We start from the raw sequence: 21588 nt of genomic DNA, 5'->3' as shown, positions 1-21588 counted from the left end.
TAGCATTAAAAAATCCTCAAGCTCACTAAAATAAGTGCAAATTAAATAAAATTATGCATTATCTAGTATCTGAGCTTCTGATATATCCTGCAGGGCAAAAATCGGTGCAACACAAGTCCAAGTCCAAGTGAACCTAAAGGTCACATTCCGAGAGCACTTGCTGGCCAACAAAGTGCATCTCCCAAAGATGTCAGAAACCTCTATAAAAATCTTCACAGAAGAAATGGAGAATCACTTTCTCTTCTAAGAGGGAATTTCACATTTTGGTTCTTGCCAAACATTCTTTCTTGGAAAGATTTGGTTAATTGTGTGTTTTTGTTATTCAGTGAGCATTTTCTGTGATTTTGCAAAATGCAAAAATCTCCTTTCTATCATAACTTCAAATAAACATGCATGAGCATGTCTGGGATAAGAACAGCTAAGTTTCATAAATTGACAACAGCCTGTTGTTTAGACAGATGAGGGAGAGCCTAATGAAGAATATGGATCATGTGGGTAAAACACAAAGAAAAACTTGGCAGGAACTGGCTTTGGTATTTAACTTCTCACTGTGCACTAGCAGCCCGTAATTGTTATCAGATTCTGTTTTATGTTGAGTGGATATGGTCCAGAGCTGTGAAAAATATCTTCTCTTATAGGAATGTGAGGGCAATGTGACTCCATCTGTCACCTGTTAACTGCCCTGTGGAAATCTAGCTGGTTAGGCAGGTGACCCTCTCCTCACTTATCCCAAAACTATGTACCCAGTCACAAAGCAAATGAACTTCCCTAATGTGGCGCAGTGGGTAAGAGCTATGGCTGCTAACCAAAAGGTCAGTGGTTTGAATCCACCAGCCACTCCTTGGAAACCCTGTGGGGCAGTTCTTCTCTGTCCTATTAGGAAGCTATTGGTCAGAATAGACTTGACAGCAAAAGGTTTGTTTTTGTTTGTCTGTTTTAATCTAAAGCAAAAGAGTGGTCGTGACCTCTCCCAGCCCATGTACTTCACCTCATCTAACAACAGTCTCTTAACCATGTACCCCAAGTCGATATATCTGGTCTAACAACGGTCTTTTAACCATGCACCTCAAGTCGATGTATCTGGTCTGGGAAAACAGCTGCTGAGGTAGTCAAGCCGCCATAATTTCTGAATCAACTTACAGTAAGCCAAAAGTTCAAGGTAAATGGTACCGAGATTTGTATTTAAACTTTTGTTTCATACGTTTTTCTGTCATTTTTATGGATAACACTTTAATTTTATTTCCACTAAAATTGGAATTTTAAAATATACTATACCCCTGGGCCTATATATACATACATGTATATGTATGTGTATGTATATGTATAAAAAAGGAAAATAAGAAAAGCGAACCCATTGCTGTCGAGTGGATTCCGACTCATAGCTATCCTCCAGGACAGAGAACTGCCCCCACAGGGTTCCAAAGGAAGTGGCTGGTGTATTAGACCAGCTGACCTTTTGGTCAGCATTGTGCTGCCATTGCACCACCAAGGTTCTAGATATCCTGCACGAAACTCAAAATAATGAGTTTTTCTCCTCATTCTCTTCCCTGAATCTTCTCTCTCAGGTTATCGATCCAGGAGCCTAATGCATTTTGTCCATTCTGTTACCCTCAATCTCTTTCCATTTTTCTTCTATTTTTACCTAATTTCAGGCCCTCAAAACTCATCAGTTGAGCTAGGACAGTGAACACTGGTAAACTGTACTTGTAATTGGCGGAAGTGGGATTTGAACCAAAAACTGCCTGCCTTTGAAAACCTGTGTTCTCAACTCCTGTTGAATCTACATAATAAAGGTCAAGGATAGGAGTGATATTATCAAAGCAGTGTTTTAGAAGATTAATCTGGAATTACTATAGGATATGGGGCCCTTTTTTTATGGGGCCCTGATGGTGCAGTGGGTGAGAGCTACAGCTGCTAACCAAAAGGTCAGCAGTTTGAATCCACCGGCTGCTCCTTGGAAACCCTATGGGGCAGTTCTCCTCTGTCCTGTAGGGTCCTATGAGTCAGAATCAGCTTGACCGTAACGGGTTTGGTTCTTTAAGTATAGGATGTACTGGAATCAGAGCATACTGCAGTCAGGGAGAGAGTGAGGAAGTTTTTACGGTAATCAGGGCATAAACTGAGAAAGTTTCAGTGGGGAAACTTAAGGAAAAGGATGAGTCTGAGAGTAAATTACTGACAGAAATTTGAAGGATTGGCTAGCATGTTGTTTTAGATTCCTAAACGTCACAGCCTTCAAAAAAAAACCCTACTCTGCACACATGAGCTTGCTCTGAGTCGGCATCAGCTCAATGGCAACTAATAAGAACATTAGCAAGTGTTCTATTCCTATGTCAACACATAATAAAAGCCTTAGTCTCGCCTTCTCAGGTAAGTCAGACTCAACAAAGGCCCAGCACTGGAGTTACTCAGGTAAGTCAGACTTCCTCAACAAAGGCCCAGCACTGGAGTTACTCAGGTAAGTCAGACTTCCTAAACAAAGGCCCAGCGCTGGAGTTACTCAGGTAAGTCAGACTCAACAAAGGCCCAGCGCTGGAGTTACTCAGGTAAGTCAGACTCACTAAACAAAGGCCCAGCACTGGAGTTACTCAGGTAAGTCAGACTCAACAAAGGCCCAGCGCTGGAGTTACTCAGGTAAGTCAGACTCACTAAACAAAGGCCCAGCACTGGAGTTACTCAGGTAAGTCAGACTTCCTCAACAAAGGCCCAGCACTGGAGTTACCAACGTTGTCCAATTTTAAATGTAAAATATATGTCACATCACCTGACAAAAGAAAACTCTATTTGTATTTTTTAAAGGTTTAGCTTTATGTTTGAAAAATATACCAGTGCTTTGGATACTATAAAGCTCTTCCAACAAAAAGAGAATCCTGCATGTCTCTTCCACATTTATCATTTTGTTCAACAGAGGTTTGTTTGGAAAATGTCTGTGATACCCAAAAACAAAGCTCCAGATGGAGGAGGTGAAAACAGACATCTGTTCCAGCTGTTCTTAATCTCTCTCTTTTTGGCTGTGGTTGAAATGAAAGCACACCCTTTCAAAGACAGAATCGTCACTCACTTCAAATGTGAGGGAGGCGTATGGCGGCCACTCACAGTAAAAGCTGCATCTGGTGCTCGCTTGTGGTGCCCGTGTGCCTGCACGCGCTGGGGGTGTCAACAGTTTCCTCCAGCAGAGCTCCTTCCGTGGGCAGGATGGTTACCTCCAGGTATGTCCACCTCCTTATTGACCATGCGCTGCATAGAATCCTATTCCAGAAAAATTCTGCCATGTATTATTATATCCCGAAACTGAAGTGTGTGGATATTACTTAGTTTCGGTAGATTCCTGGTACCTTAGAGTGCTCTGAACCAGGTGAGGAAGCTGATTTGAACACTATCTGCTGCTTCCCTTCTGGTGATGGAAATTTTCCATATCTTGACTGCATCAGCATATCTAGCCTGGTTGTGATACTGATAGTTTTGCAAGATGTTACCATTGAGGGAAACTAGGTAAAGGACACATGGACTCTTCCTGTATTATTTATCACAATTGCCCATGAATTGCAATTATCTCAAAATCAAAAAAATTAAATTAAAAAAAAAAAACTCTACCCAAAACTGAGTTATTATGTTCTCTCCCAAGAGAAAAAAGCTTATTTTATCTTTAGTACCTGCTGATAGCATTCGTGTACAGTCAGCCCTCCATATCCACGGATTCCGTATCATCAGATTAAACCAACCGTGGATGGAAAATATTCGGGGGGGGGACTTTTTTCTTGTCATTATTCCCAAACAATACAGCATAACAACTACTTACATAACATTTACACTGTATTAGGTATTACAAGTCATCTAGAGATGATTTAAAATATGTGGGAAGATGTACATAGGTTATATGCAAATACTACCCTCCCTGGGCTCCTGGTCAGGAGGAGTCTCTGGTACTAGCAGCAGTGACATCCAGCAAAGCCCTCAGCACTGGCCTCAGATCAGGGGAAAAGTCTAGAATTCAACATGAAAGATACCTGGGTACAGAGGCTCCTGCTGACTCTACTAAAAAGATTCCGAAACTGTGTGAGGAGCAGTGAGAAGTTCGTGTGCTCTTTGCAAAGGTGGCCCATATTTTACCTCAGCATCTACACAGTGCCAGATTCTACAGAGGCAGTGCCGCTTTGATGGCAAGTAACAACAACTTTGAGATTCCTATTTAGAAACAAGTAGTTCAGCTTTGTCCTCCTAAATGATTTCTTAAATATACAGAAAGTTGAAGTTCACCAACATTGAACAAAAGGAAGCTTAAGGAGAAAAATGTATGGCTGGCAGAGAGAAATCACGGGCTAGAACTAGAGGTGAAGAATGAAGAAATTTGACGCTGGCAGAATGAGGTCTCACAGGAATACAGATGTCTTAATTCCTCAAAAAGATTTGCTATATTAGTAAATCCTACTTAATAAACAGTCTGACTTGATTTTTGGTGTTTGACTGCTGACAGCTTTCAAACTCCACCACTGCCTCTTCTGTCACATCTGGGCAAGCTGATAAGAAAGCCCAGGTTCTCCCTTCATTAGTACTAGTGGGAAGTTCAAACCACGAAAGATGGCACCTGCAAGTAGGAACCCTCACCACAGCCTCACACTCTTACTTGCGCTTGCTAACTCATTCTGCTGCCCGTTGGCAAGGTTACACTTGCAGTTGTGTTGCTTCCTGCTGGCAAGCTTGCTTTTTGAACTGCGCTGCATTGTGCTGCCTTTTCTAAGTCCTAACAATCTTCTGTTACAGATTTAATGACCTAAATCAAAAGTTTCCATAATTGCCATATGGGAGTATGGGATTGTGGCCTTCTTTGAAGTGGCCCTGGGTTGTGTGTCTTGAAAGAGATCTATCTGTGTGTTTCAGGTGGAATTGTGTGTCTCAATTCCAGTATAAGCCGTGACTGATGTTAGGGCTCAAGGGAACACTTCTTACTCTGTGACTATTGTATGTGTGTCTCAACCAGGCACTGACCCTCATTCTGTAGAGTGCGCAGGGGAGACCTAATATGCTGACACACTGGGAGGTCGCTTATGTGTAGCAGTTACCATGTGGCATGCTGAGGTCCATTCTGCTAAAAACAAAACATCCAGCAAAATGCCTGTGCTGCTCCTTCTGCCTGTGCCGCTGTTGCCAAAAAAGGAATATGATCTGTAGAGTTACAGGGAAAAGCACACACGGTACCACTAGTGCCAAAGGGTTAATTTAAGCCTGACATAAGCCTGGGGTTCTTAAACCAAATAAAGCAACCATTGCCATGGTGGAGCCCTCAAATCCTAATGATACTGATTTGCGACACTCCAGAAGAAGAAATTTAGAAATATGAGCAGGGTGGACAGGACTCCTACCCTGTATAAAGTATATCCAGTAACCACCAAAAACAAAAACAAAAAACAAATAAAGCAAATCTAGACACAGGGAGAGAAAAACAAACAAACAAAACTAAGAAAGGTTATAGTTTGACCCAATTGGAAATCCAAAATTTGCTGAAATTACTTATGCAAGAAAAGGATACGAGGGTGCTGATTTCCTTTTGCAACTCTAAAACATGGGTTCTGAATTAATTTATCATCTAATGAGATATACCAGTTGGCAAACCTTCATGGCCTTAAGGTCTCAAACTACAGTTACACCTGGGAAAACCATCGAATTTAAGTAATGTAGCCATATAATTTTAGGTGAGTTCCTGAATATAAAATAGAGAACAAAGATGTAGGAATCGCCTTGCCATTGGAATAACTGCCTTGTCTAAATTCCTTGTAGCTGTAGAATCCACTGCTCTAAAATATCTTGTAGAAGACATGGACACTGTGACCCAATGAGTAATAAAATTAAATCGTTTGCCGTGATGGACTTGACAAATTAGAACACCCCATTCCTGTATTTAATATAGCTGATATAGCCTAATATAAGCTAAAACAGTATCTTCAAGGGTTGAAACCCATTAAACAAGACCCATTCAGAAAAGGGGCGATTATCCCTGCTGCTTCTCCATTTAACAGCCCAAGTTGGCCTGTTCTTTAACCTAGAAAGAATAAATGGTGTCTCATGTGGATTATAGCAACCTTAATGCTATGGTCCCCCCACAAAGGCCCCCAAACCCAATGTTATTAAAATGATTTACTCCATCCAAACAGCAACTGGTAAATACTTTGCAGTTTTTGCTAATACTTTGCAGATTTTGCTAATATGTTGTATTGATTGCCTATTTCAACAGCCTCTCAGCCACAGTTTGCCTTCATCTTCAGAAAAATACAATATGCCTTTACCCAGCTACACGTGGGTACTTCAGCATCCCCACCACCGCACACAGTCTTTGCAGGCAGAATCTTAACCACATCCGACTTAGTCCAGGAACACAGATTTGACATCGCACTAACGATATCCTCCTCTGAGGAGATCCATTTGACAAACTCAATCAGAATTTACAAATACTCACAAAGGGTACGAGCATTGCCCTGCCACCTAAAAATGATTCGGTAAGCTGAGGGCCTCTGATCTCTGACACCGTCAGGAAACAGTAGTTGATTCTCTTAGAACCCACAGTGTTAAAATAAGCCCAACATTTCCTAGGCCATTTTGGGGATCTAGAAAACGTATTCATCATTGACGAATTTTGCTTAGGAATATTTATGCTGTTACTCATAAGCCAGCCCACGTTGAATGGGGACCGCTAATAATAAAATAATAAAAGGCCCTAAAACTGCATTTCAACAGGCACTACCATCAGTGCTCCCCTACTCACTCGGCTCCCCAGAGATTCAACCCTTCACTGCAGAGGCTTCTGCCACCTCCTCTCATGCCTCCTGGAGTCTCTGGAAGACTCACGGTGGTCATAAGTTGCCCCTGTGGGAATCCCCAAGTCAGCTCCACTCCCTAATTACAGTACAAGCCAAGTCAGTCTTCTGTCCTTTCCCTGCTCTGCTCAGAAAGCCTCACCGTGAGACTAGTAAACCTTTTCACACCCTCTTAGTGTGTGTGCGGCATCATGAGTCTCAATATCTGAAGCAATTTCGGGTGGGATGACCACAGCATACTTTCCCCGAAACCTCAGTCAATACCTCAACGAACAGTGGGTTCCTAAAAACTAGATTTTCAGATTATTTGAGCCATTGAAAAAATTTGTAGAAGCAATTTTCAATGTAATTTGAGTCTGCTCCACATCGGAAAACAATCTTATTTCTCTGTTCCAAAGGGCATTATCAGTTGAGAACAGAAGTGAAACTATCTTTCATATTCTATTTCTTAGATTAACTATTTTTGTATGTATTTTTTAATCTGTCAATTCCAGACTGAATTGGGGGAAAAACCACACACACATAGAGCCGCAATCCCTACTTCTTCGCAACCTGTTTAGCTATGTTATTGCAGATTCAGCCGAGTTACTATATTAGGCATCATGGTGAAATAAACTAACATGATTATAATTGGAGGTATCCAGAGCTGGGTGTCCCAAACACTCCTAACAGCTCTAAGACTGGAATTAAATGATTCAGACGCCAAGGACTGAAGTTGCTTTTATTCTGGTACATCGCTCCTTCTGTCCCCACGGAGTCATTATTGTTAAATGCGTGGGTTTCCTTCTGGATGCAGAGACTGATTTTATTTGATGGAAAATCTAGACGAGAAAACGTGATCTAAAGAACTGCATATTTGCATAATTTATCCCAGTTACACAAATTACATATTTAAATAGTTGTGTGCCAAGTTGCCAGATATGTTTTTGCGCATCGGGGAGATATGTGGTTTCTTAACAGCTGATCTGATGGGCTTTTTCATTCCAGCTGAATGGAAATCTCTTGGCTGCAACCAGGAAAAGCTTGCAGTAAGGATATTTATTCCTTTTGAATTTATTCAAAGGCAAAAAAATCTTTTCAAGCTTGAGCATCAAGAACTTTTATTTCATTTCAAAATTCCAGAAAGTCATTAATCATTTTTAAAATTCAATTCAAATACATATCTTCTTTCTGAACATGTGAATTATATAGAACTGTCTTTTTTAAATTTGATTCTTAAAAATGAATACTGTATTGATTAGCTCTATATTACTGGAAAGATGTCTCACCAAAAACCTTTGCCCTAATTTACCACTAAGGAAAAAAAAAAAAAGTACACATTTAAAGGAAATCCAACCCGGGAAGGGATAAAAATTACAGAAAACAGCTACACAGGTCAAAACATTGACAGATAATAGTATGCTAGCAGACTGTTTTCTTCTGTTGGTGCAAAAGATATTTTAAACCTCATTGTTCGGAAGCACCTATTTTTGCATCCGTGAGACACTGCACACCATCACATGCAAGGCACTGGGCTAAGCACTTTGGCTATAGTGTAAGATTCTTCACTCCTGAGTTGCTGGCTATCAAGGAAAAGTGAAAAGCACGTTAATTAAGATACAGTGCTATAATATAAAATTGTATTCATGCCATAAAAACAAACAGGCTACAGCCTTTAATTCTGATCAGGTAATATGGGATAGGTGCAAAAAAGGTGAGATTTTAGGCTGGTTTACAAGTCTACAAGCTGGAAAAGGCAGTTAAGAGACTCTGAGTCAAATATGTACACGTAAACCGTAATATGCAAAAGATCAAGAGAGCTGAGAGAATTGCAAGACTCATGGCAATTCCGTGTGTTACAGGGTAGAACTGCTCCATATGGTTTTCCTGGCTGTAATCTTTATGGAAGCAGATTGCTAAGTCTTTCTTCAATGGAACTGCTGGGCAGGTTCAAATAGTCAACCTTTAGGTTGGCAGCTGATCACAAATCACTTCAGCCACCCAAGTGCTCCTCAGTCTGAATATACTTGTTGCCCTCAAGTCGACGATTCCTACTTGGTTGTGGGGGAGGAGAATAAGAGATTAGAAAGCTAAATTTAGGCTTGATATAAAAGAACACCCAGTGGCAATAATTGGTTTGAACCATTTCTGTAGCACTGATAAACCACTAAGGTTTTTGTTTTTTAAATAAAGGGAATTTATTGAAGAGATTTGTGTTCAATCAGAAAAATATCAGAAAAATAATTCTGACAGTTGTTTGGAAAATGGACTGCAGAGGACAGAAAAGGCATGGGAGGGCAGAGATGATAAGGAGAGCCGTAATGGGATGGAAATAAGACGTCATGTCCAGAAGATACTGAAAGAGGAAGGAACTGGTGGTCGTGTTAAAAAACAGGAAGCTTGGGGCAGTGAGATGAAGGAAAAGGAGGAAGAGAAAGAGGAAGAAGGGGAGGAAGAGGCCCAAAACCAGCCCACTGCAGTCCAGTTGATTCCGACTTATGGCAACCCTACAGGACAGAATAGAACTGCCCTATAGGATTTCCAAGGAGTGGCTAGTGGACTCAAACTGCAGACCTTTTGGTTAGCATCCAAGCTCTTAACCACTGTGCCACCAGGGCTCCTCTGTGACACTACACAGTAATTATTTACTTTATCTTTCTGTGATCATTTCTTCTCAGCCACCATTGCTGGCTTTTTCTCCTCCACCCAGCCATTAACTGTTGGAATTCCTCAGGAGCTGGTCCTAGCCCTACTTCTCTTCTCACTCACTCACTTCCACAAGAGCTTACCACACCTGTGGCTTCAATTTCCAACTATAAACCAAGAATCCCTCCTGCCCCTTTACTTCAAATCTCTAAGCTACAGCTTTCCTCCAGACAGAAAGAAAAATAACCAAATGTTTCCTCGGCTTCTGAATGCGGACGTCTCACATACACCTCAGACATGTTGTTGGGTCCCATCGATTCCAACTCATAGCAACCCTGTAAAAGTTAATCATGTCCAAATAATCACTTTCACGGTCACTGCCATCAATCATGTTCGTCTCCAATGCTCTTATCTTAATGAAATTATTTATCATTCACCCAGGTGCACAAGAAACCTGGTAGCATTATTGACATTTACCTTTTATTAAATCCTTATATCCATTTCATCACCAAGGACTATCAGTTATTACCTCCTAATTATCTCATACATCGCTATACTTTTTCCCAATGTGTACTATCAACACCCCAGTGCAAACTACCATCAGCTGCTCGACTGTTGCAAAAGCTAACTATTCCAGCTATAAAGTTGTCCTCTAAAATACGAAAAACATATTGTATGGAAAGTTCTTAGTCCTCCAATCTGTGAAGGAAACAAAGTAAAGCCTTAAGATAGTTTCCGGAGTGCCTACAGAAATAGGAATTATTCAAATGCATAACAGGACCTGTTATCTACAGTACACAGTATCATCAGGAAACACTATCTTGTTTGGTTGGAGTAAGTGGCTTGAGACGTGCTAGAGAAAAAGGTGAATGTGACAAGTGCTGTTTCCATCCTGCTACAGCTTCTGCTCTGTATCTGACTTTTCACAACCAGAGCATCCGATCTGACTTTTCTCAGTCAGTCTTTTCCAGATCAGTCTGGGGTCGTCTGACAGCCTGGGAAGGCTCTTGTGTGCTTCTCCAATAAAGGTGAGAAAATCCGTGGTGTGAAGGTGCTCATCTATTTTCTGCTGGAGCAGAAGGGATTCCAGTAAAGTCGTCTTCTGCTTCAGGAAGGCAGACTGGGCGAGCTCTGCCCTTTTTCTGTTACAGTGGTGACACTGTGAAGAAATGTGTTGCTTAGCTGCTGACACCTGTTTTAGAGTTGCCCTCAGGTTTTTTAAGCAGATTCTGTTCACGAGCTCATCAGGAACTGCCCGTTTCTGTGCCTCCATCTCTGGATCCCCCGCATCCGGCCTGAGCTGCACCTTTTTACCTCTGCTCCTCCTTCCCTCCTTAGAGTTCCCTCTACCACGGATCAGGTTTATCTTGTCGTTGCAGAACGACTGCAGGGCGTTCCGTTCCTTGCCTGAGCCCTGAGTAGTTTCTTTTTGAAGTTCACTATCCGGCTGGTACTGTCTCAGGTTAGTTTCCCGGCCCACGAGGTGGTCGATCCATCTTCTGCTAAACTTCTCTTCATTGTTGTTAAGTTCTGGCGACTCAGATGGTGTATCTTGACGTTCCGAGCTTGCAGTCTGCCCCCGACGCTCAGGCTCGCTCCCAGATGCACGGGGCCAGGGCGGCCGCCCCCCGAGGAACCGAGCGAGCCTGAAGGCTCCGGCGCGTCCGTCCGGCGAGGACTCCAGGTCTCCCCGAGACAGACGGCCGTCACAGCGCCGATGGCCGTCGGGGCTCCTTTCGGATCCCGGGCTTTCCGGGCACCGGCTCCGCTCCTCGCCGCCTTGGCCGCGGTCGGGGCTGACTCCGGACTGGTCGCGGCGGAGCCCACGGCGGACAGGTCGGGCTCCCGGCAGCTCACGGCCGTCCTCCGGGCGACGCCGGTCCCCGCTGCCCTGGCAACGCGGGGCCGTCGTGCGCGGTTGCGACGCTGTCGTGCGTCACTGCCGTGCGTCGCCCCCGTGCGTCGCCCCCCCTCCGCACCCGCGCGCTGCGTCCTCCTCCCGCTCCCAGCCCCGCCCGTCTCCCCGAGCCCCGACTCCGCCCGCGCCCCTCGTGCCGGTTACTGTCCGTCTTGGCGTCGTCGTCTGCTCTCCCGCCTCCTCGCCGTGGTGACACTCTAAGTACAGCATCTGACGGTGGGCCAGGGAGCTTCAGAGGGGCTGCCGAGTGCGTTGTCCCAGGGGCCAGTCGGGTGTACCCTGTGCGAGGCCAGCGGGACAGGCGGGAACGGTGACGATGTGCGCCCCGCCAAGGGACAACGAAGCCACGCTGGCCGGAAGGCAGCCGCAGAAACACAGCGGTCTGCCCCGTGCCAAGGAGGGCACCTGCTCGTCTTAGGATGAGGAGGTCTGCCCCGTGCCAAGGAGGGCACCTGCTCGTCTTAGGATGAGGAGGTCTGCCCCGTGCCAAGGAGGGCACCTGCTCGTCTGAGGATGAGGAGGTCTGCCCCGTGCCAAGGAGGGCACCTGCTCGTCTGAGGATGAGGAGGTCTGCCCCGTGCCAAGGAGGGCACCTGCTTGTCTTAGGATGAAGACGGAAACGCTGAAACCGTCTTGTAAGACCCCTGAATGGCGTGACTCGTGCCTCTCCGCAGCCTCATGGTGGAAGACTTTCCTACTCCAGTGTTCCATGGCCTCGCAGTTTTCCCAGCACAGGGTTGCTTCCCACCTCAAGGATTTGGTACATGCAGTTCCTTCTGATGGCCACGCCAACACAACTCACTCTGTAAATGATTAGTTAGTACTCCAAGTTTATTTTCTCAAGACCAGCATCATACTTTCCCTACCCTCCCCCCCCACAGCTCCATACAGTTGACAGCCCTTTAGTCATAGTTTGCAGCTGTGTTCCATGAGTAATTGGTAATGTCTCCTCTTGCCTCCCCGGAGAGAAAACTCCATGTTATGGATTGAATTATGTCCTCAAAAATAAACCAAACCCAGTGCCCTCCAGTCCATTCCTACTCATAAACTCATAGTGATCCTATAAATATGTGTTGTAAATCCTAACCTTTATGACTGTGGTTATAATCCCATTTGGGAATGGGCTGTCTTTGTTATGTTAATAAGGCAGGATTACTATAGGGTATACCTTGAGTCAATCTCTTTTGAGATATAAAAGAAATTAAACAAGGGGGCAGTGGAGGAATGGGGTAAGATAGAAGCCAAGACAAGTGAAGCTCTCCAAGGAACCAGGAAGCAAAGTTGAAGAGACAAGGACCTTCCTCCAGAGCCTTCCCTAAAGCCAGGATCCTGAATTTGGACTTCCAGCCTCAAAAACTGTGAGAAAATAAATTTCTGTTTGTTAAAGCCACCCACTTGTGGTGTTTCTGTTACAGCAGCACTAGATGACTAAGACACTATGAAGGCAGAAAGCATGTCAGTGTTTGCTGACTAGTATATAAGGCATATACTCACTAGGAGAGTACCTACAACATGGGAAGTGTTCAGTAGATCGCTGCTGAGTGCATGACTTCAGTGACCATGGAAACAGAAATATTACCTCGCACGAGTCCAGTGGATTTTGTAGAATAAGCAGTAACAGCTGAAGGAACTCTAATCCTTTGTATTAATGAATGCCCAAATTAGGCTGGTATTCATGATTTGTCCTTTTTTAACAAGCTCTTTTAAAAAGCATGGTAGACTATTCTAGTAATAAACAAGTATTCTCAGAAATTATAAAACGTTAACTCTGGACATTAACTTTTTATAAATCTTAATGAATGTCTGAGTCTAGATCTTAGTGAATATCTTAGTAAAAAATGTCTGAGATAATTTCAAGAGAACAGGCTCAGTTGCTCTTTGTGTGTGTGTGTGTGTGTGTGTGTGTGGTTTTATCTAAGTAGATGTATTTAACATTATTCCCAAAAGATTCATGTTGGAGAAGAGTCAAAAGCCTGAAATATTCAAAAAGCATTCCTTGAATGTAAGCCAGCTTCATATTGAAGATAGGAAAGAGAACCCAGCTTCATTTATTCAATCCAAATTACATTTTAATATTTTATGACACAACGATAGTCTCTACAGAGAGGTATCAGGTAATCTGTGGGTCGTGCAGGTAACTCCTAGCATCTCAAGGGCCCGAGATTTTCATTTTTATTTTAAAGCACTCCCTTGTTCCTGAATATTTACACATTCATTTTAATAAAAGCTTTAAAGACATTTTCCCCAAAACATTGAGCAATGAAGCTGCTTTCAAATATAGTATATTTGTATCTTCTAATATACTAAATACTTCAGATAACCAGCCCACTTTTGTTTTATTTAAATAAAAAAAAATGTTGCGTTGTAAAATGCTCTTGATTTTTTTTTTCTAAATGACTTTATCCTAGAAGCTGGTAAATATGGGGGGAGGGAAGGATCCTATAATTGACAATTGCTTTATAATAACCAACATGAACTAGTGGACTGTTTTAACATTCTAATAGGTGTGTTATCTGAGGAAGTAAAATAACAGTACTGTCATTATCAAATAAGATTAATGGAGAAGGTCATAGTTTGATTTCAAACATAGAACTGATTACTCTTCATATAAATTATGTACCCTTTACCTTTCAAATCTAAGCCTGTAACAGAATAAATTTTAAAGGTGACTCTATCCAAAATCTATACTCCTGTTACCTGTTTCCTATACATAAAATTAAGATAATATTTGCTTACTGTCTTCCTTGCATATGAGCATTCTTAGTGATGCATTTGTGAATAGAACATTTCAGACCATTCTGTAAGCAGTATCTGACAAAAATATGTATTCCATATTTTGTAGAGATTGTTAAGAGAACTGTGAACAAGTGTGGTACACTACTATTTTTTTTAAGTGAGAAAAATCCCTGAAACACATAAAAGCTAGTGAAGAGTTGAGACTAAGTGCCTATCTTAGCTCAAAATACTTTTATATTGTACCAATGGATACAAACTACTCCTATGCACTGTACTGAGAGAAGATTTTATCAAAACTTGCAAGAAAGAGATACAACATGATTTCATCTAGAAAGGAAAATCAAGCAATTGACACCAAGCATTTTTGATTAGAAATGTCAGCATTAACATCTCAGTGTCTCAATAACTTAATTATGGAACTATTTCTTCACTAAGCTAAAATACATGAATCTTGGAATAGTTGTTTCAGAAGAATCCAATCAGCACTCAAGTGTGCAAAGAAAATATATTGCATTTTATTTCCCGTTAGTAATGTACTCTTCCTTTCAAATTCTCACCAAGCTGTGGAAAGCCATTAACTAGCCAGTTAATGATATTGTAGACATTTCCACATAAGATAGCCTCATTTGGACAAATATTCAGTCAATGCTAAATTTAAGTTCCTAATGAAGATGTTTGGTCAACATCCAACCATTTCAAGAGGTAGCATATGATCAGGAACCGATAGTACTGAAGGAAGAGTTCCAAGTTGCACTGAAGGCATTGGTGAAAAACAAGGCTCCAGGAATTGATGGAATACCAGCTGAGATGGCTGAACAAGCGGATGCAGCACTGGAAGTGCCCACTCGTCTATGCAAAGAAATTTGACAGAGAGCTACCTGGCCAACTGACTGGAGGAGATTTGTATTTATGCCTATTCCCAAGAAAGGTGATTCAACCGAATGTGGAAATTATCGAACAATATCGTTAATATCACATGCAAGTAAAATTTTGCCGAAGGTCATTCAAAAGCAGCTGCCAGGAGTACATCGTCGACAGAGAACTGCCAGAAATTCAAGCCAAATTCAGAAGAGGTCACAGAACCAGGGATATCATTAGTGATGTCAGATGTATCCTGGCTGAAAGCAAAGAATACCAGAAAAAATATCTACCTGTGTTTTATTGGCTGCAAAGGCATTTGACTGTGTGGGTCATAACAATGGAAAACATTGTGAAGAATTGGAATTCCAGCACAATTGTGCTCATGAGGAACATGTACATAGATCAAGAGGCAGTCATTTGAATAAAACAAGAGGATACTACATGGTTTAAAGTCAGGAAAGGTGTTCGTCAGGGTTGTATCCTTTCACCATACTTAATCTGTGTGCTAAGCAAATAATCTGAGAAGCTGGAATATATGAAGAAGGACAAGGCATCAGGATTGGAGGAAGACTCATTAATAATCTGTGTTATGCAGATGATACAACCTTGTTTGCTGAAAGTGAAGAGGCCTTGAAGCACTTGCTGATGAAGATCAAAGACCACAGCCTTCAGTGTGGATTACACCTCAACATAAAGAAAAAAAATCCTCACAACTGACCAGTAAGCCATATCATGATAAATGGAAAAAAGATTGAAGTTGTCAAGGATTTCATTTTACTTGGCTCCACATTCAACACCCATTGAAACCAGCAGTCGAGAAATTCAACAATGCATTGCATTGGACAACTCTACTGCAAAAGCCCTCTTTAAAGTGTTGAAAAGCAAAGATGTCACTCTGAGGACTAAAATGTGCCTAACCCAAGTCATGGTATTTTCAGTCTCCTCATATGCATGTGAAAGTTGGACGATAAATAGGAAGACCAAAGAATTGACACCTTTGGATTATGGCATTGGTGAAGAATATTGAATATACTATGAACTGCCAGAAGAATGAACAGATCTGCTTGGAAGAAGCCAACCACAATGCTCCTTAGAAGCAGGGATGATGGGACTATGTCTCACATACTTTGGACATGTTATCAGGAGGGATCAGTCCCTGGAGAAGGACATCATGCTTGGTAAAGTAGAGGATCAGCAAAAAAGAGGAAGACCCTCATTAAGATGGCTTGGCAAAGTGACTGCAACAATGGGCTCAAGCATAACAATGATTGTGAGGAAGGCTCAGGATCGGGCAGTGTTTTGTTCTGTTGTATGTAGGGTCGCTTTGAGTCAGAACCGATTTGATGGCACTGAACAACAACAACTCAACATTGAAGGTACTCCTTCCTCCCTCCTCCTGCTTCCCAAGATAGCACTTCGGCAGAGGGAAAAGCATTATTGTCTTTGGTTTGAGAGTCCCCTAACTTTGTCCTGATCCTTTTGCTGCACTCAACTGCAGAGTGTAAGTGGCTCTTGACTGGGTATTCATTCTTTTCCACCAAGGCACAGTTAGTCTGTCTCTTCCCAGGATCCTGACGAAATCCAAGACTAATGGCCCTTACACAAACCTCTGGTGGATGTCTTACCTAGGTCTTGGCCCCCAGCTGGACTCCCTCCTGGAGCCTGGCTGGCTTTCTTTCAGTCTCCAGCACAAACAGCATAGCCTAGAGCCCTTGCCAGTTTTCTTTCAATGGGTGATTTCCCCTGCCAAGGTTTTCCTCCAGACATCACAAGCATTTTGACATCTCTTAGGATCAGATATAATCTTTACAGATTACACTGTGGTTGAAGGCTGATTGGGGCTGGAGATGGAGAGAAAGAAGTCACATAAGTTTAGAGATTGCCCTGGGCACTCTTCATTCTCCAGGTGCTTCTACACAATTGTTGCCATGTTTGAGCCCACTGTGTCAGTCCATAATGCTGTTCTCCAGGGACTGGCTCCTCCTCATAACATGTCCAAAGTACATGAGATGAAGCCTCCTCATCCTCGCTTTTAAGAAGCATTCTGGTTCTTCTTCCAAGACAGATTTGTTCATTCTTCTGGAAGTCCATGGTATATTCAGTGTTCTTCGCCAACACCGTAATTCAAAGGCATCAATTCTTCTTTGGTCTTTCTTATTCATTGTCCAGCTTTCACACCTTAATCTGCAAGGTAACATTTTTTTTTTTTAACACTTTCAAGAGGTATTTGCAGCAGATATGTTCAATGCAATGTCATTTGATTTCTTGACTGCTGCTTCCATGGGTATTGATTGCGAATTTGAGTAAAATGAAATCCTTGACAACTTCAGTCTTTTCTCTGTTTATCATGATGTTGCTTATTGGCCCAGTTTGAGGAATTTTGTTTTCTTCACTTTGAGATATAATCCATACTGAAGTTTGCAGTGTTTGATCTTCATCAGTAAGTGCTTCAAGTACCAGGAGGGAATCTAGTTCATGGAAGAGGGAAAATTAAGTTGACAGCTTCTTCAAGAATGTTCTGTTGTTTGCATAGTCTTCACAATTAACACTAGGCTTGGTTCTTAGAACCAAGCAAAGTGAAATATTTAGCTCTTCCCTAAGGGGCTAAATTGAATGTGTTAGGAATCTCCATGTGAGAAACTATTTTTATGGAGTAAAGCATCGTACATCTTGTGATAAAAAATGGTTACAACTTACAGTGCAGTGATTGTTCTTTATCTTTTTTAATTTCAAAAATATCTAAATATTTCTATTACTTTTTTCTGTCTTCAGTTTTATTATATTTTTTTAATTGATTAGTTGTCTTAGGGAGAGCTGCCTTTTACTTTAATAGCTGTTGTGCAAAAGTGAGTACTTTAAAAGATAAAGAAAAGCCACAAATACTGATTTTAAGTAAAAGTTACTGCATTTCTGACCTCCCAGAAGTAACCACTATAAACATTTAGAAATACCTATGGAAACCCCGGTGGTGTGGTGGTTAAGTCCTACGGCTGCTAACCAAATGGTCAGCAGTTCGAATCCGCCAGGCGCTCCTTGGAAACTCTATGGGACAGTTCCACTCTGTCCTATAGGGTCCCTGTGAGTTGGAATCTACTCGACGGCACTGGGTTTGTTTTTTTTTTTTTTAATGTCATTCTAATGTTTTTCCTTGAATAATTTTTTTCTTATTAAAACCTATACTGAACTATGGTTTTATAACTGTTTTTATCAATTTGTAATATGAACACTTTTCCATGTAATTTATAAGAAGCCTTCTTCAACATAATTTTAAAGGCTGAATTGAATTACACTATTGGATTTAACTAATAAAAACTTACCTAACCATAGGGTATTTCCTTTTTTTTTTCCTAAAATTTGTGGGAGTAAGCATTCCTATAGCTAAACCCTTACGCACATTCATACCTATATCTTTAGGGTAATTCCTGGAATTGTAATTGATTGACAAACATGTATGTACATTTTAAAGGTTTTGAATTATCTCATCCCCCTCTTTATGTTTTAACCCCCACAGGAGTATTAAAAAATTCAAAATATGATTCTGTCCCTAAAAACTTCAGTATATATCACTAATACGTAAGGCCCTTTTAAAAACATGACCATATTTTGATCTGTTATATCTAACACACAATAATTCCTTAATATTTTTTTATCATGTTATAATTATTCACTGTTCAAATTTCTCTTCTTGTCTCAAAAATGCCTTTTCATAGTTGGAGTTTTTGGATCAGGATCCAAACAAAGTCTATTCATAGTATTTGCCTTACATGGTGAACATGGTGTTCAAGGTTGTTTTACTCCATAAACTTCAGTGTACAAATGATTTAAAAAAAGAAGAAAAGAAAAAATTGGGGCAGACGCAGCAGTTTAGATTCTTTCTCCTATTAAAAAAATAATAATAATAAAAATAAGCTCCCTATAAATAATTTAAAAAATTTTTTTTGATTTATCCTTTCAAGTTTCTTTTAAGAAATATAAGCCAATATACACTTGGATTCGGTTTTCTTACAATAAAATTAGGATACTCTACACATTGTGTTATACCTTTTTTTTTTTTCCTCTTAAAAATATATCCTGGAGATCACTCTACATCAGCATAGAGGTCTTTGTCATTCCCGGCTTGGGCTACACAGTCTCTGTTGTGGAGTGTGCCATAGTGTATTTGTGTATTTTGATGGACATTTTGCTTTTGTAAGAAAACAAATTTGCTTTTTGTTTATGGACGCATATCTTTAAGAAAATTCCTAGTGTGGGACTGCTGGATCCAAGAAAAGAGGCATATGGAGTTTTCCTGCTTATTCCCAAATCCCCGTCTCCAGGAGTGGACATCGTGCATTGATGTCAGCAGTGGTCGAGAGTACCTGTTCCTGAAAACCTGGCCGACGGGATATGTACTCAGACTTACGGCTTTTTGCTAATCTAATGGGTGAGAAGTGGCATCTCAGTAAAATTTTAAGTTGAATTTGCCTTATTATGAATGAATTTGACCATCATTTCGTATGTATAAGGACCATTTGCATTTCTTTTTGTGTATGCTGTCTGTTCATTTTCTTTAGCCATGTTTCCGTAGGATTTCTTTTTCACATGAATTCTTAAAAGCACTTAAGAGCATTTTATATATTGAGAGTATTATCCATTTGTCTGTAGTTTGTAAAGTATATGTAGAACTTGTAATAGTTTGGAAATGTTTTTGAGCTTACAAAAATGATGTCAAAATTATGTGCATGACACAAAAGTTTCTTTTAAAAGTTTTTTATTGCAAAATTCTGATAGATGATAGATAGAAAATATATTGAAAAAATTTATAAATTCCTGGAGAACAAGCTTCCCAATTAAAAATTTTAAATAAATTTCCAACCTATGCTGTTTAAACATATACAGATCATGGCTAACTTTACCAGAGTTTGTGCTTTAAAGGTTACCCTTAAATAAAATTAAATCCTGAAAATGTGGTAGGTTTTAATTTTAAAATAATATCTAGATATGTGAGTTTTATCTAATCATTTTCAAATAATTGTAGGCAAACATAATTGTTGTAATGTAAGCTAACGACACAAAGTTTGAGGCCAAGCGTTTCCAATGTCCCAATTTTAACCTACGTATTTTTTTAATTTTGTTTACAATTATGATAAATGAACATAATCCCAGTGTTTCTTTTTTTAAATTTTTTTTAAAGAAATTATCAGAGATAGGAAACTTTTTTTTTTTTTTTTTTTGCCTTTGTGTGCTTCTACGAAAACCAGAAGAAAGGCTAATTTGACAATTTGCCATTGGAGTGGAATTTTAGTATAAAAATAGCCAGTGAATTTGCTAAGGGGGAAAAAGCAAAGAGTTAAATAAAGGAAATGAATTGCTTCGTAGGTATACTTGGAATCCCTAAGTGGTACAAACAGCTAACGTGCATGGCTGCGAACTGAAAGGTTGGAGGTTCATGTCCAGTCAGAGGTGCTGCAGAAGAAAGGCCTGGCAACTTACATCCAAAACATCAGCCACTGAAAGCCCTGTGGAGCACAGTTCTACTCGGGTACACGTGGGGTTGCCAGGAGTCCGAGTCAACTCCAGGACGACAGGTGGTGGTAGAGCTAGGTTATAGCAAGTAATTTTGGCATTGATATAGGTCTGTAACAGAAGTGCTTCATTAAAAAGCACTTTTTAAAAATTTTTTTTATTTTAGATAAAGGCTGTAGGGGCCTTGTGAATGCAAGTCGTATTCTCTGACACTATCAGAACCTGGGCCGGTCAGCCTATAGAGCGATGGCTCACATCGAGGGTGTTAAGTAAGAAACTGTTGTTCTCATTTGAAAATTAATAAAATTAAAATGTTTCACAGTTCACATCAGATATTTGGATTGTTGTATTTCAGGATATTTAGTGTTTTTTGGCATTAAGAAGTTGGCTTTCCACTGCTCTCTCTACCCCGACTATCTGTTGAAGTTCAAAAGAAATACAGGTCACAAATTATTCAGCCGTGTTAAAAGTAAATATCCCCAGTATATTTAACAACAAAAATGGCGATATCTGTCCGAACAAATTATTTTAAATACATCTTTGAATTATATCATCTCTTTCGTTACTTCGTCTTGAAGATCCTAGGATACTAACATAATATCTCAGTTACCTAGCACTGGCCCAGAAGATAATTAGTTGATCTGTTTATTTCCCCTTCACAGTAGTTCAAACTCAGACTAGTTCTCAGTAGACACTAGTAGAAAATAGTATGCAATTTTATGTGGTCAGATCCCTGAGCCTTTGGACAATATTATTAAAGACTGACCTTGGAATCTAGGAAATTAATATAAATCAAAACCTACGTATATTTCTCTTCAAAGCATGGAAGATACATAAAACAAATTCATGAATGGACAAAAAAAATTCATGAATGTTACCATTAATTTGGATTTGAATTCCTATATATATTTTGTGTTTTTCTTGAGGGAGGGGCTGTGGAAGGTGGGGAAAAAAAGAGTGGAATTCAAAGTGGTTTTCCTGGAAACCACCATCTAGGATTATTTTTCTACCACTCAGTATCTTTACAAAGCATTTTACTGTAATTCTTCTACTTACAAAGTAAGCTTTCACTGTATATGAATATTCATGTGATTGCATAGGGTTGGGTGACATAGAAATTGCCAATAATTTCAT

At 40.6% G+C, this 21588-nt stretch overlaps 1 protein-coding gene across 1 annotated transcript; it reads right to left on the bottom strand.

Annotated features, from left to right (window-relative positions):
- Positions 1 to 7984: 7984 nt before the first annotated feature.
- C22H8orf48 (chromosome 22 C8orf48 homolog) lies at positions 7985 to 19506 on the bottom strand. Its single transcript, XM_049865510.1, has 3 exons — positions 19414 to 19506; positions 11401 to 11953; positions 7985 to 11360 (listed from the first exon to the last, which is right to left on the bottom strand). Exons 1-3 carry the CDS (start codon positions 19504 to 19506, stop codon positions 10330 to 10332), a joined length of 1677 nt encoding a protein of 558 aa, XP_049721467.1. The 3' UTR covers positions 7985 to 10329.
- Between the last annotated feature and the right edge of the window lie 2082 nt (positions 19507 to 21588).

Source organism: Elephas maximus, chromosome 22, assembly GCF_024166365.1.
Source record: "Elephas maximus indicus isolate mEleMax1 chromosome 22, mEleMax1 primary haplotype, whole genome shotgun sequence".
Classification (NCBI taxonomy): domain Eukaryota; kingdom Metazoa; phylum Chordata; class Mammalia; order Proboscidea; family Elephantidae; genus Elephas; species Elephas maximus.
Note: the sequence above shows the minus strand (reverse complement) of the source record. Positions and strands in the feature narration are given on the sequence as shown.

Coding starts and splice junctions, on each gene's coding strand:
- C22H8orf48 (XM_049865510.1), bottom strand. CDS start 19,506: ATGGCTAAAGAAAATGAACAGACAGCATACACAAAAAGAAATGCAAAT. Junction 11,954..19,413: donor TCAAATTCATTCATAATAAG/GCAAATTCAACT, acceptor CTTCATCCTAAG/ACAAGCAGGTGCCCTCCTTG. Junction 11,361..11,400: donor CGCGCGGGTGCGGAGGGGGG/GCGACGCACGGG, acceptor GACGCACGACAG/CGTCGCAACCGCGCACGACG.